We start from the raw sequence: 15,734 nt of genomic DNA on the forward strand, positions 1-15,734 counted from the left end.
TTGTGACACAGTTTTCATCCATATCGTCCAGGAGGGGTGCATTAAAAAAAAAACGATTAACATCCGAATTGCAATTCTTGTTCATCCCAAATCCATCTATAATTTAAAAAAATCTATTTAAAAAATAAAGATTGGACACAACTTGAAGTATTGTGGAGAGAGATTATTCTAGATTGTACCTAATGTCATGACTGTTTTTGACTATTGACTATTTTATTGATTATGGTACAAGCAGTAGGAAATGGATGGATGGATGGCACTTTTTCGTCACTTATTGTTTGTCTTTGGTGCACTAATGTGTATATTTTAGGCCATTGGTTCTTTGTTTATATATATATATATATATATATATATATATATATATATATATATATATATATATATATATATATATTTATATATATTTATATTGCTGTTTTTATCTTTGGTATGATCATTGTTAATTTTCTTTTTTTTTTGTTCTTAGTTGTTGCTATTTTTGTATTACAACATTTTATTATTTGATCATGTTGTACTGCACTGTAATCTTTTGTTTTGTGATTGTGTGATGTTTTTGCCTGGACCCCAGGAAGAATAGTTTCCATTGCGGTGTAGACTAATGGGGATCCTTAATAAACTAAACTAAACCGAACCAAACCTTTTCATTCAATGCGTTTTCTATATTTGGTTGACTTTTACATTGTAGATTGTCACTGAAGGAATCAAAACTATGAATGAACACATGTGGAGTTATGTACTTAACAAAAAAAAGGTGAAATAACTGAGAACATGTTTTATTTTCTAGTTTCTTCAAAATAGCCACCCTTTGCTCTGATTACTGCTTTGTACACTCTTGGCATTCTCCTGATAGGGTCAAGAGGTAGTCACCTGAAATAGTTTTCACTTCACAGGTGTGCCTTATCAGGGTTGATTAGCGGGATTTCTTGCTTCATCAATGGGGTTGGGACCATCAGTTGTGTTGTGAATAAAAAGGTGTGTCGAACCCTTTGGGCTGTACTGTGTGTATATTAAAAATACATTTTAGGCCATATCCTTGCAACCAGGAGGAGATTTACGAACATGTAACCTGTATTGAACCAGTTTCATTATGATTATTATACCAAATAATTAGAGATGTGCGATAAATGCTTACAAATGTAATATCGGAAATGATCGGTATCGGTTTGAAAGAGTAACATGTGACTTTTTAAAACGCCGCTGTACGGAGTGGTGCACGGACGTAGGGAGAAGTACAGAGAGCCAATAAACCTTAAAAGGCACCGCCTTTGAGTGCCGGCCCTATCACATAATATCTACGGCTTTTCTCACACTCACACACACACGCACAAGCACAAGCACAAGCACAAGCACACAAGTGAATGCAACGCATATTTGGTAAACTGCCATACAGGTCACACTGAGGGTGGCCGTATAAACAACTTCAACACTGTTACAAATATGTGCCACACTGTGAACCCACACCAAACAAGAATGACAAACACATTTCTTAACACAACAGAACAAATACCCAGAAGCCCTTGGAGCACTAACTCTTCCGAGACGCTACAATACAAACCCCCCGCTATTTCCTACCCCCAACTTTCCACCTCAACCTCCTCATGCTCTCTCCAGGAGAGCATGGCCCAAATTCCAACCTGTTGTTTTGAGGCATGTAAAAAAAAAAAAAATGCACTTTTTGATTTTAATAATAAATATGGCAGTGCCATGTTGCCATTTTTTTCCAGAACTTGAGTTGATTTATTTTGGAAAACTTTGTTACAATGTTTAATGCATCTAGCGGGGCATCAAAACAAAATTAGGCATAATAATGTGTTAATTCCACGACTGTATACACCGGTATCGGTTGATATCAGAATCGGTAATTAAGAGTTGGACAATATCGGAATATCGGATATTGGCAAAAAAGCCATTATCGGACATCTATACTAATAATTCATTGCAAGAAACTGTTGGAATCTAAAATCGATTCTGAATGGGATCGCGAGGTGTCCAAAGATTCACACAACTATCGCCCAGCCCTATTCAGACATGAGTGTTCTTTAGCACAGTGGTTCTCAACCTTTTTTTAGTGATGTACCCCCTGTGAACATTTTTTTAATTCAAGTACCCCCTAATCAGAGCAAAGCATTTTTGGTTGAAAAAAAGAGATTAAGTAAAATACAGCACAATGGCATCAGTTTCTGATTCATTAAATTTTAGAACAGTGAAAAATATTGCTCTTTTGTAGTGGTCTTTCTTGAACTAGTTGGTAAAAAAATATATAAAATAACAAAAAACTTGTTGAAAAATAAACAACTGATTCAATTATAAATAAAGATTTCTTCACATAGAAGTAATCATCAACCCAAAGTGCCCTCTTTGGGGATTGTAATAGAGATCCATCTAGATTCATCAACTTAATTCTAAACATTTCTTCACAAAAAAAATTTTTTTTAACATCAATATTTATGGAACATGTCCACAAAAAATCTAGCTGTCAACACTGAATATTGCATTGTTGAATTTCTTTTCACAGTTTATGAACTTACATTCATAATTTGTTGAAGTATTAGTCAATAAATATATTTATAAAGGATTTTTGAATTGTTGCTTTTTCTAGAATATTTTTGAAAAATCTCACGTACCCCTTGGCATACCTTCAAGTACCCCCATTTGAGAACCACTGCTTTAACATGAAGACCGTTCCCCAGAAGTACCCTATATACTTTCTTTTTACTCTGGTGATTCCCTGCGGTGGAAATGGGGCGTTTGCATGTAAAACTCGCTGTTTACCTTGACGTCCTCATCCAGCTTCATGATTTTCTTGATTCGAGCCAGAGGCAATTCCTGCACGCGAAAGTCCTTCTGAAACGTACAAACTCCGGTGAGCGGGCGCACGATGGCGGGGCCGGGCGTCTGCGATGCAGCCCACTCACCACAGTCAGGTTCCTGATCTCCTCCATGACGCGAGGCCAGAAGGACTGCAGAGTCTGCTGGGCATCGCTTCCGCCGGCGCCAAACGAATCTGCAGACATGATCTACGAGGCTGCAAGGAGAAAGGATAGGGGGAGGGACAGAGGCGTAGTTCTTAGTACGAAAAGTCACATCAAACACAGACGAAATCAGGCTTGATTTGAATAACCTGAAACTGTGTCTTATGAGGAGTCAATTCACACACACATTCCATCACAGACTATTATTATCTTCCAAGTCCATTTTAGAATCAGGCTTCTATTCTGGTGCCACGCCAACATGCCTGGATGTAGTTGGGATGGCATTGCGTGCGTTCTATGCATTGAGCCAAGAGGAATCCAAGTAACGCAAACACGCATGTCCGAGAGCGCTGCTTGCTCAGGAGGAAGCGGAAGGAGGGGAGTCTGAAGGGGCGACTGTCTGAAAGAGGATCCGGCAGGTTACTATGGCATGCCAGGAATCTGCTGCGGGGCAGGGGAACATGGGGCTTCCTGTCTGGGCATGCAGGGCTCCGAGTGTCTGGATCGTGCCCTCGCTCTCGACTCGAGGAGTGTTAATCCCAAAGTGCCAGAGGCTTTGGCGCATGGGGGTAAGAGGCAGACAACCAAAGGCGCAATTCTGTGCCGACAACCTATGTGGGTCAAATGCTAACAAAGTGCCAGAAATACACAGTAGGTAGCAGCAAGAGTGTTCCCCCTACCATGTAATGACATATTCTTTTACAAAATGTGACCTTACCACAGGTAATTATTACCGTAAATTCTTGACTATAAACCGCTACTATTTTCCTCCGCTTTGAACCCTGCGGCTTACAGATTTTTCTTCACCCATAACGTAAATAGTTTAAAAAAGTAAAAAACAAGCAAAAGACGCTAAAAAAGTGTGTTAGTTTGTGCTATGGTGCCATCTTTTGGGCGAGGTCACTCCCTGCAGGTGCTGCAGTGCTTTTCTTTTAAGAGGTTTTGACTGGAAGTAGAAATGCCCTTCCATCTTCTATCCATAGCGTTCTTCATTCGTCACTCCAAGCAACGTTTGTAAGTTTTACAATATAACTAAAGCAATTCCTACCTTCTAAATCAGGGGTCGGGAACCTTTTTGGCTGAGAGAGCCATAAAAGCCAAATATTTTAAAAAGTATTTCTGTGAGAGTCATATAATATTTTTTAAAGACTGAATACAACTAAATGCATGAATTATTTGAAGTAAGACCAACATTTTTAGAATATAATAAGTCTCTTATTCTTTTTAATAAAATTTTTATTCTGAAGCTAACCAACAATAAATAAAATACTTCTTGAACCGGTGCGGTAGAAACCGGATGGATGGATTAAAATGCATGAGAATGTTTTATATTTTGAACGTTATTTTTGACACTGTGATTACCAGCGGAATTATCCATTACTTACCGTGTTAAACAATGTCAGCTAAGATTTATCTGAGAGCCAGGAGCAGTCATCAAAAGAGCCACATCTGGCTCTAGAGCCATAGGTTCCCTACCCCTGTTCTAAATGTCCCATGTGTGATATCTGTAGGAGTGTTTTCACGCATATTTCTAAGTGCTATCAGGATGTAATCAACCTAGCGTCGTTAGCATTAGCTAATATGCTAACACGTTTACGAGTGTTTGTGTCCGTATTATTAACTTACAATGGCATTATTTTTGTATTGTTACGTTTCAGAAATTCCTCTGTAAATTCACCAAAACGTTTAGCTGTGTCTGTTTAGCTGATTAAAAAGCAAGCTTTCGCAGCTGGTGTGTCCATGATGATGACTTCTGTTTTGTTTGATCAACAGTTTTACAGCCGTGTTACAGACACCCAAAGTATATAAATAAACATTTATAAAATATTTTTGTGTCAATAACTAATTTCTCTTACAGTCCAGCGTGGCTAATGGGAAAAAAGTGTTGAATCGGACTTATTCAATGAAGGTTCTCCCTACTGGCGAGGAGCAACCATAGTCATTCTACGACCAAATTGCGTCCCTCAAAGCTGTACACCTAAGGCAGGGGTAGGCTACCCAAAGGGTTCAAAGAGCCATATTGGACCAAAAATACAAAAAAAAACATCTGTCAGAAGCCGCAAAAAATTAAAAGCGTTATATAAGTGTAATAATGAAAGCAACATGTGATGTAAGTGTTTATAAGACTGCAAGCTCTTATCTGTGAGGCGGGTGCGGTATTTGTATTTGATTTTGTTCATGTTTAGGAACATCTGCTTGCACAGGTATTTGTTTTGTTTGCAACAGCTATCTGCCAGTAACAACACCGTGCTGTGTCGCAGGCTGACACAAATATTGGTTGAAAGAAATGTTGAAATTCTACATTTATTCCAAACATTTTTACACAATAGTAAAATGGAGGCTTCTCAGAGGGTGAGATAACTCCTAGAAAAGACTGGCTTAGAATGGCCAAAGGCGTAGATGTGTGTGTCCATGTTAAAGGAAACGGCAGGCTGTCTCCTAATGGAAAAATAAAATAATTACACAGAGGACATAAGTAAAAGAAAATAATTGAGCTCAAATATACCTAAAAATGAGGCATAATTATGCAATATGTATGTACAGTTAGCCTAAATAGCATGTTAGCATTGATTAGCTTGCAGTTATGCAATGAACAAATAAGCCTGACACACAAGTCAATAACATCAACAAAGCTCACCTTTGTGCATTCCCGCAACTAGATAAAAAAAAAAGTGGCATAAAACACGTCTTTCTGTGGCAGCGTCGGAGAAAGTTATACATGTAAACCAGGGGTGCCCCTACTTTTTCAGCAGGCGTGCTACTTAGCAAATCTACCTACCTACCTACGTACATATATCTTTAAAATAGATGTTAAAGGTGTTTACTAAACATACAAGCATGTTCAACACAGATTCCCCTCATTCATGAAGACAAAAATATAAGTTGGTGTTTTACCTTTTTCTGATGACTTGCATTGATTGGAATTAGACAGGATTCACAGTAATTGCTGATAAGCTCCACAACTACGAAATGTCGTATTCCCTTCCCAACACTACATGAAAGTGGTTGTTTTTAGCTATTTATCTGTCCAGATTCCATACTCGTTTTTATAGGCTTTGCAAGAAATACATTGGCGTAAACCGCCGTGGCTCGCGAACTTGTATGAGCTGGTTTTCTAAGACTTTTATTTTGTTAGCGGAGGCAGGATGGTGCAGCACTTCTATTTTGAAGACAGGAACTGTACACTTTTGACAGCCGGTACGGAGAGAGAATGTTGTAATAAAAAGGGCTTTTCACGTGCCTGTTCGTTTTTTCTTCATACCAAGCTCACACAAGATCCTCGGGTGCCGTGAATGTCAACCAGGTGATGAAAGTGGTGTCGTAATTAAAAATAATGATCAGTAATTTTAGGTCTACTTTTTTTTTTTTTTTGATGCCTCACCATCGAGTGACACACCCCACCAGATCGATCTAATGGGCAGACCTGATGTAAACAAACTGCTGCGTCACAGGCCACACAACTACAGTGCGTTCATGGACCCCCGAAATTAGTAGGACAAAACGGCGCTCCCCAATATTTTCACCAGTTAATACAATAGAATAGGATAGAAAGTATTTTTTTGATCTCTGGGGGAAATTCAGCACCAGTTCGCTCACAATACACAATGAATACTATACAGCATTATTCACATGTGAATAATATAAATACAGTCAATTATCCAGCATTATTCACATGTGAATAATATAAATACAGTCTATTATCCAGCACTATTCACATGTGAATAAGTTAAATATAGTCTATTATACAGCATTTTTCGCAGGGACGGCGTGGCGCAGTTGGGAGAGTGGCCGTGCGCAACCCGAGGGTCCCTGGTTCAATCCCCACCTAGTACCAACCTCGTCACATCCGTTGTGTCCTGAGCAGGACACTTCACCCTTGCTCCTGATGGGTGCTGGTTAGCGCCTTGCATGGCAGCTCCCTCCATCAGTGTGTGAATGTGTGTGTGAATGGGTGAATGTGGAAGTAGTGTCAAAGCGCTTTGAGTACCTTGAAGGTAGAAAAGCGCTATACAAGTACAACCCATTTACCATTTACATGTGAATAATATAAATACAGTCCATAATACAGCATTATTCACATGTGAATAATATAAATACAGTCTATTATATTTATAAAATATAAATATATTATACATGTATTCTACATTAAAGTACAAAGCATAAACAAACATAATAAAAGAGTGGGCTTTCAGACAATTAGGACGGTTTGTGTCATGTTTGTCCTAGAGAAACCGAATTAAAAACAAAAAATACAATTTCCCACCTCTCTTTTTCCATTTTCATACATTTTTTAAAGTTAACGTTAAAGTTAATGTACCAATGATTGTCACACACACATGGTATGTTGAAATGTGTCCTTTGCATTTGACCCATCTACTTTTTCACCCCCTGGGAAGTGAGGGGAGCTGTGGGCAGTTGTGGAGGCCACGCCCGGGAATCATTTTTGGTGATTTAAACCCCAATTCCAACCCTTGATGCTGAGTGCCAAGCAGGGAGGTAATGGGTCACAATTTTATAGTGTTTTGCATGACTCGGCCGGGGTTTGAACTCACAACCTACCGGTCTCAGGGCGGACACTCTAACCACTAGGCCACTGAGTAGGTGCTCATGGAGCCACTAAAGAGCCATGGGTTAGGGATACCCTGGAAAACACATTCCCCAATCCGCACCCAATATACACTGCGTGTCATTCATCCCAAAACCACAAGGTTTTGTTTATCCTTGGAATCACTTTGAATGTTCCACCCCAGGCCTTTGGGGGGCAATATTGCGCATGAAAAAAGCGAAGGGGGAGATTTCCACACTGAAGTTGGAGCATGTTTGAACCAGCGTTCAATAGCAACATCCTATGGTGTGCTTGGCAGAGGTAATTAATGGAGGAGGACAGGCCGTCATGGAAGAGTGTGCAGCCTAAATCAATGAGACAGGCGGCGGGAGGCTACAGCAGGGATCGATGGGGTCGCTTGTCGCTGCGCCATGACAGCACAGTGATTGACCGTGACAATGTCCACTCTCCTGCCCCGGCGTTCACTTGACGCCAATGTCGATTTGAAAACCCGGCGGCTGAATTCTCGGTAATCCTCGGGAAGGGTCTCGTCTCCAACCCGCGGGTGACGATGTATCGCGACGCCCGGGCGTAATGGCAACGGGGGAAGGCATTTGTTTCCGGAGGAGGCGGTTAAATCAGCGACCCGTCTTGTGGCGACATCCAGCAAGACATCCCTGTCCATTTGTGCACGCCTGCCAGCGTCACACTCCTGAACCTGAAGAATAATTGAGCCCATTACTGAGCAGCATTAGCCTTAATGCCATGGTAACAACGCGGTGGGTCAAAGGAAACAAAAGGCAGATTGATTGATGAGATGTACAGTGCACGCACACACACACACACACACACACACACACACACACACAAAACTTTAAAATACTTTCTTAGCACTCCTGTGACATTTAATCTAGATACACATTAAACACACGCACAAAAGGGAGCGAGTGGAAGAGTGGACATGAATAATCCAGAAGAAAAGTGTCCAACATTAGCTACAATCTATCAGCCTTGCTTCTATAGCGATTGTCCTTGTCAGGGCAAAGGGTGCGCTGGAGCCTATCCCAGCTAACTTAAGTGTGAGAAGCAGGGTCCAATCCCAGGATACGTGTAGACAAACACCAAAATTTGCCCAGGGCCGATTGCCAACTGCATGTAAAGTAAGAATATATATACACAGAAACATACACTATATTGCCAAAAGTATTTGGCCACTTGCCTTGACTCACATATGAACTTGAAGTGCCATCCCATTCCTAACCCATAGGGTTCAATATGATGTGGGTCCACATTTTGCAGCTATTATAGCTTCAACTCTTCTGAGAAGGCTGTCCACAAGGTTGCGGAATGTGTTTTTAGGGGTTTTTGACCATTCTTCCAAAAGCGCATTGGTGAGGTCACACACGGACGTTGGTCGAGAAGGCCTGGCTCTCATGTCCCCGTTCTAATTCATCCGAAAGGTGTTCTATCGGTCAGGATTCTGCGCAGGCCAGTCAAGTTCATCCACGACAGACTCTGTCATCCATGTCTTTATGGACCTTGCGTTGTGCACTGAGGAAGGGGCCCGCTCCAAACTGTTCCCACAAGGTTGGGAGCATGGAATTGTCCAAAATGTTTTGGTATCCTGGAGCATTTAAAGTTCCTTTCACTGGAACTAACTCCTGAAAAACAACCACACACCATAATTCCTCCTCCACCAAATGTCATAACTCCCACCACTTTGTGGCTGAGTTGCTGTTGTTCCCAAACTCTTCCATTTTCTTATAATAAAGCAGACAGTTGACTTTGTGATAAAAAGGAGCGAGGAAATTTCACGACTGCATTTGTTGCACAGGTGGCATCCTATGACAATTCCACTCTGGAAATCACAGAGCTCCTCAGAGCGGCCCATTCTTTCACAAATGTTTGTAGAAACAGTCTCCAGGCCTATGTGCTTGATTTTATACACCTGTGGCAGGGCCAAGTGATTAGGACACCTGGTTCTGACCATTTGGATGGGTGGCCCAATACTTTTTGCAATATAGTGTATATAAACATATACATATACACATTAGGGCTGGGCGATAAATAGAGTTTGTACGATGTATCAATATACTTTTAAACAAGTTATGAATTAAGAAAATATCGTAATATCGATATAATTTATTTCACTTAAAAATAACCAAACACCACTTGTTTGTTGTGTTCCTTGTTCTCCCCCGCTCCCCATCCACGGGCTACTAAACCCCTCACCTTCCTCCTTGCAAGACGTGCTTGCACATATCAGAACATCCGTGATTGGTTAGTTGTTTACTATGATGAGTCACGATTAGTTAGACACCGGCCAATCAGAGGCAAGATAGGGCGGGTCATCGAACCAGTAAGGGAAATCACAAAGTGCCCGCCTGCAAATGTATTTATTTTTTTGTCAGAGTTTGATACATGTTGTATTATTTGCACAGCTTTGTTATTTATTTTATATAAAAATAATATGTTTCTATTTTATTTATGTTATGTAATTATGTGCTACTTACATAGTTTCTTTTCTGTGCTGCTAATACCCATATTGGTTAATAAAAGTGCCACTGACTGTTTACAGTACAGTTGTCATTAACTTCAATTTCACTGACTATCGCTCAAAAATGAATATCTTAATATGTATACTTTCACCGAAATATATCGATATATATCAAATTTAATTAAAAATATATCGAGCTGTACTTTTACGTCCATATCAACCGGCCCTAATACACATACATACAGATACACACACATACATATATAAATAAATATACAAACACATTATATTATTATGATGGATATATAATAGATAATTAATATAATTGGATATTGAGTATGTGAAAGTTTGACTACCACCTTGTTTACTTCCGTGACGACCTATTTAAATTTTTGTAATTACAAATTTCAAGCAAGTAAAATGCGCCAAACATGCTTAAGTGTGGAGAGTGTTTTTCATTTTCCCATCATGCATTGTAGTGCATTTAAAAGTGTATAATTTTGAGTTGTGTTGTTATTAAGATTTTTTTTTATAATATCCATAGTTCAGTTAGCAGGTTGTGTTGTGTGTGGCCAAATGTGTTGACTTTTTTTTTCAGTTTATTTGCGTCATGAGTGGGAAAGGTTGTTTGGTTTGGGTCAAACATTAAAATGCAGTGCAGTCTTCACTTCAATGTCCAATTCATGGTTATTAGCCTGATTTACTCCTGCCGTCCACAAGGAGGAGGCAAAGTTGCAGCAATTATGCTGTCGAAGATCTACAATTAGGTAGGAGGCAGCCTCTGGGCCAGATTACTTATTAAACAAAGTTTGGACACGTTCCTGATTGAGAGACTTTATTTATACTAGTGGTCGATTTGCTATTGACAAGTTGACAATCCCGAAAATATTTGACAAAAATAACCCATAGAGTGACAATCAGAGCAGCCAATCACACTTCTCTGCTCTTCCTTTTGTCACATTTTGCTGCTAACATTTTCCACGTCAGTCGTTAAACCTGGATAATGCTGCTCTGTCAAGGCCACACCGGCTTTCCACGACCAAAAAAGCCACCAGCTGATGGCGACGTGGATCGTTAAGGCTGAGTGTACTGTAGTAACACATCAATGAGTTCCTGCTGCAATAACACTCCCCTTCTCTCTTTAATTACCTTTGTTGGCTGGTGACGGAAAGCGAAATGAGCTAAACAGTGTATAAGACTTGGGTTTGGTCACAGGCGGGTGTCTTACATGTGTGTGGCACAGGAGTCATTTGCAGAATTAAACAGAATAAATACCACAGTACGGGTAATCTTGCATTATAGGAGTTGTTTTTTTTTTTTAAATATAATTCCGGACTATAAACCGCTACTTTTTTTCCTATACTCTGGACCCTGCGATTTATAAAGTGTTGTGGCTAATTTATGTTTTATTCTTTTGGCTGAGTTTGCCCACTGCAGGCGCTGCTGGGTGAAGGTGAATTCCTGCAGTTTAAAGCTTTGAACCAGAAGTTAAAGAGCGGTTTCGTCTGCTAATCGTCCACAGCGTTTCTACTCGTATGGATTCTTCCTTCATCACGCCAAGCAACGCTTGTAAGTTCTTCAGTATAGTTAAAATATTCCTACTTACTAAACCAGGTGTGATGTCTGTAGGAGTGTTTTCATGCATATTTGCACGTGCTATTAAGTAATCAAGTGGGCGTAGGTAGCATTAGCTAAAATGCTAACACGTCTACAACTGTGTGTTAGTATTAACTTACAATGGCATTCTTTTTGTATTGTTTCAGTTTCATAAATTCCCCAAGACGTAATTGGGGAGTTATTGAGTCCGTTTAGCTGATTGAAAAGCTAGTTTCCGCAGCAAGTGGGTCCATGACGATGACTTCTGTTTTGTTTGATCAACCGTTTGACTGCCGCGCTACAGACAAATTTTGGAAACAATTACAGTTTGTAAATTAACATTTAAAAAAATCTTTGAGTAAATAACTAATTTCACAAAGTATTTATCTGCGGCTTATTATGTTAAAGTTAAGTTAACTTTAACTTAATCACATAAAGTACCAATGATTGTCTCACACACACACACACACACACACCAGGTGTGGTGAAATTTGTCCTTTGCATTTGACCCATCCCCTTGGAGGTGAGGTGAAGTGAATTATATTTATATAGCGCTTTTTCTCAAGTGACCTAAAGCGCTTTACATAGTGAAACCCAATATCTAAGTTACATTTAAACCAGTGTGGGTGGCACTAGGAACAGGTGGGTAAAGTGTCTTGCCCAAGGACACAACGGCAGTAACTAGGATGGCACAAGCGGGAATCGAACCTGCAACCCTCAAGTTGCTGGCACAGCCACTCTACCAACCGAGCTATGCCGCAGTGGGCAGTAGCGGTGCCGCGCCAGGGAATCATTTTGGGTGATTTAGCCCTCAATTCCAACCCTTGATGCTGAGTGCCAAGCAGGGAGGTAATGGGTCCCATTTTTATAGTCTTTGGTATGACTCGGCGGACACTCTAACCACTCGGGCACTGAGTAGGTAAGTGGCAGGTAAGGAGTAGTAATGTATGGAAAATAAAGTTTTTCTTCCAAAATTTAGTGGGTGCGGCTTTTTTTTCCCGGTGGGCTTTATAATCCGGAAATAGGGTATTTCTTTATGTCATCAGATATTTGTTGTGCACTCCTAATACAAATACCTTTGTATGATACTTTCTACCAAAGTAAAGAGAATATATAAACATCAGGAGTGTAACGGTTCGTGTTTTCGTATTGAACCGTTTCGGTAAGGGGGTTTCGGTTCGGTTTGGAGGTGTACCGAACGAGTTTCCACACAAACATTTTAAGTTGCGTACCGCACGTTGTGTAAACAACGTACACCGAGGCACAACACACGGCATGCTAGCAGCAACAGGGCTACGATAGACTGACCATACCTCCTCTTTTCACCGGATATGTCCTCTTTTGCGGTGCTGTCCGGGTGGAGTTTCTCAAATGCCTCAAATGTCCGGCATTTTAAGTTAGGGTTGCGTGTATTTTCAATGTACGTTTGGGGTTAAGAAGGGGTTAAAAACAAAACAAATTCTGTGCGCAGCAGCATTTGTGAGGGAGGGACAGAGACAGCTAGAGCGAGAGAGTTATGATAAACGCGCATGCATCCCTAGATTTATCAGATTTTAGTTTTTATTATCTAAAGCAGGGGTGTCAAAAGTGTGCCCCGGAGGCCATTTGCGGCCCACAGCTAATGTTATAAAGGCCCACGGCACATTCTAAAAATACTATTAAAATAAACAAAACCATAACAAAAGTGAAATAAAAAAACTTAAAAGTTAAATGTAATTCAGAAAAAGTTGCAACGTTGACTAAAAAAACAAAGCTGTTTTTTTTTCTTTCAAACTGTCATTGCTCAAAACATAATATTGAATCAAAATCAATGTTATTATGAATTATTGACCTATCCAAAGTTCCGATTACTTCACATCAATAATAATAATAATAATGGATTAGATTTATATCGCGCTTTTCTATTGCTATATACTCAAAGCGCTCACAGAGAAGTGGGAACCCATCATTCATTCACACCTGGTGGTGGTAAGCTACATCTGTAGCCACAGCTGCCCTGGGGTAGACTGACGGAAGCGTGGCTGCCAGTTTGCGCCTACGGCCCCTCCGACCCCCACTAATCATTCATTCATCGTTCATTCACCAGTGTGAGAGCGGCACCGGGGGCAAAGGGTGAAGTGTCCTGCCCAATGACACAACGGCAGCGACTTTGATGTCAATAGGTGGGAAGCGAACCTGCAACCCTCAGGTTTCTGGCACGGCCGCTCTACCCACTACGCTATGCCGCCCCAAATGTTCCACTAAGAAAAATATTTTTGGTGGAAAGTTTTGCAAATTTGGTAAATAAATAACCAAAACAATTTATATTTTGTTGTGTTCTTATTGTACCGAAAATGAACCGAAACGTGACCTCTAAACTGAGGTACGTACCGAACCGACATTTTTGTGTACCGTTACACCCCTAATAAAAATGAGATCACAGTTGGTGTGGTAAAGGCCGAGACCCGGGATCTTGGGTGACCACTGTATCATCCGAGCATGCATGTATCTGGGATTTGGGGAGGAAGCATGCAAACTCCACACAAAGATTTTCTTCGTGAGATCCAAACTGTGAGAGTTACCACTAGGCCACCTAGTTGCTAATCATTTACAAGGCATGGAAGCAAACGGCTAGCTAATTAGTCCACTTGTCTCTCTATGGAATACTACTTGCCGACAAAGTGCAATGAGCTGCTTTGCTAATGCATGCCGTGTTATGGTACACTGCGGTGTTAAGGACGTCTCCTCTTCCCTGCAGCGCCGTTGCTGTCCTTCACCAAGAGGACGGTGTCCAGTTGCTCTATAACGTCAGCCCACACCGGCCTTCTCCTTCCGCTCCCCTTTCTCGTGTTGACGACTTTCACCTGATCGCAACCCCCACCGACCCCTCGCAGCCTCTCAGAGAAAGTCAATGCCGCTGGGCTGAATCAGCAGCACTAATGTCGGGCTCAACCTGGACCTCTCTTTCGCTCCCGTTCCGCTGTGTCATCCCTCGCTCGCTGGCACGTCACGTCAAGTCGGCTGCTGACGGCAGCAGCATCAGCAGCTCGCTCAGACTCTGACATCCCTCTGTGATGGCCAGAATCAGTGCGGACAAAACACATTGGCAAGCCATACGCCTCCATTTAGAGTCTAATAAGAAGAACAAGATCCAAATGAATCAGTCTTTAGTGAGGAGGATTTTTCTTGCAGCTAATTGTCTTCTTGATGGTAGCGCGAATGGAGCCTCATCTAACAAACCAAACTAGGCAAGACACTTTGGGAAGAATTGCTTCAAGAGTTGCAGCTGAGCCGAATGCAACATTTGCAATTAATCAAACGGAGACGATCTGAATGATTTGACATTGAAAACCACTGAGAAATTTGGGAGTATTCAGAATTCTCAAGGTCATAGAGAATTCATGTTACAGAAAAAGAGGAATTGTAGGAAAAGTAAAAATTTTACTTTTTTTTTTTTGTTTTTTAAATAACATTTTGATGGTTCGAATACTTTAAGAAATGTTCTGATTCTTATGATTTCTATGGGATTTTTTTGTCCCCAAAAAAAAGAGACATTCTGGAAAAATTGGGAATTTTGAAAAGGAATATACAGTTAGGACCTAACTGTATATTAGAGCCATATTGGACATAAAATACAAAAAACAAAACTATCTGGAGCCGAAAAAAATGAAAAGCCATATATATATATATATATATATATATATATATATAAGTGTTAGAAAGAAGGCAACACATGATGTAAGTGTCTATATTAGCTATAATAGCCTACTATCAAAATGTGTCGCAGACTTAAGCAAATGTTCGTTGACAGAAATGTTGAAATTTCATATTTATTTTACACATTTTTAAAACATTAAAAACCATTAGTTAATCAGAGGACACTCAGAGTGGGATAACTCCTTGAAATTACTGGCTTTTAATGGCCAAAAGGTATAGATGAGTGTGTCCAAGTTAAAGGAGATGGCAAGCTAGGTATTGTTTACTGTGGTCTGGAACAACATGGCACACAAACAACTGCAATGTGTCATGAGATATGCAAAACTAAATTATATACAAAGAGGATATAAGTAAAGGATATTAAATGAGCTCAAATATACCTACAAATGGGGCATAATGATGCAATATGTACATACAGCTAGCCTAA

The 15,734-nt window shown here is 40.3% G+C and overlaps 1 protein-coding gene across 8 annotated transcripts in view; it reads right to left on the reverse strand.

Moving 5' to 3' along the window:
- The window catches only part of nfyc (nuclear transcription factor Y, gamma), a 56,348-nt gene that overhangs the window by 23,797 nt on the left and 16,817 nt on the right, over positions 1 to 15,734 (reverse strand). For 4 of the 8 annotated variants that reach the window (XM_061897123.1, XM_061897119.1, XM_061897121.1 and 1 more), the window contains exons 2-3: positions 2,916 to 3,025; positions 2,773 to 2,841 (exon numbers count right to left, since the gene is read on the reverse strand). In XM_061897123.1, coding sequence (XP_061753107.1) covers positions 2,773 to 2,841; positions 2,916 to 3,014 — 168 coding nt within the window. In that variant the 5' untranslated portion in view covers positions 3,015 to 3,025. Of the gene's footprint in view, positions 1 to 2,772; positions 2,845 to 2,915; positions 3,026 to 15,734 lie in introns of all 8 variants that reach the window. The other 4 variants (XM_061897122.1, XM_061897116.1, XM_061897118.1 and 1 more) reach the window with 1 other exon arrangement.

The sequence above is a fragment of the Nerophis ophidion genome, linkage group LG04 (genome assembly GCF_033978795.1).
Source record: "Nerophis ophidion isolate RoL-2023_Sa linkage group LG04, RoL_Noph_v1.0, whole genome shotgun sequence".
In the NCBI taxonomy this organism is placed as follows: domain Eukaryota; kingdom Metazoa; phylum Chordata; class Actinopteri; order Syngnathiformes; family Syngnathidae; genus Nerophis; species Nerophis ophidion.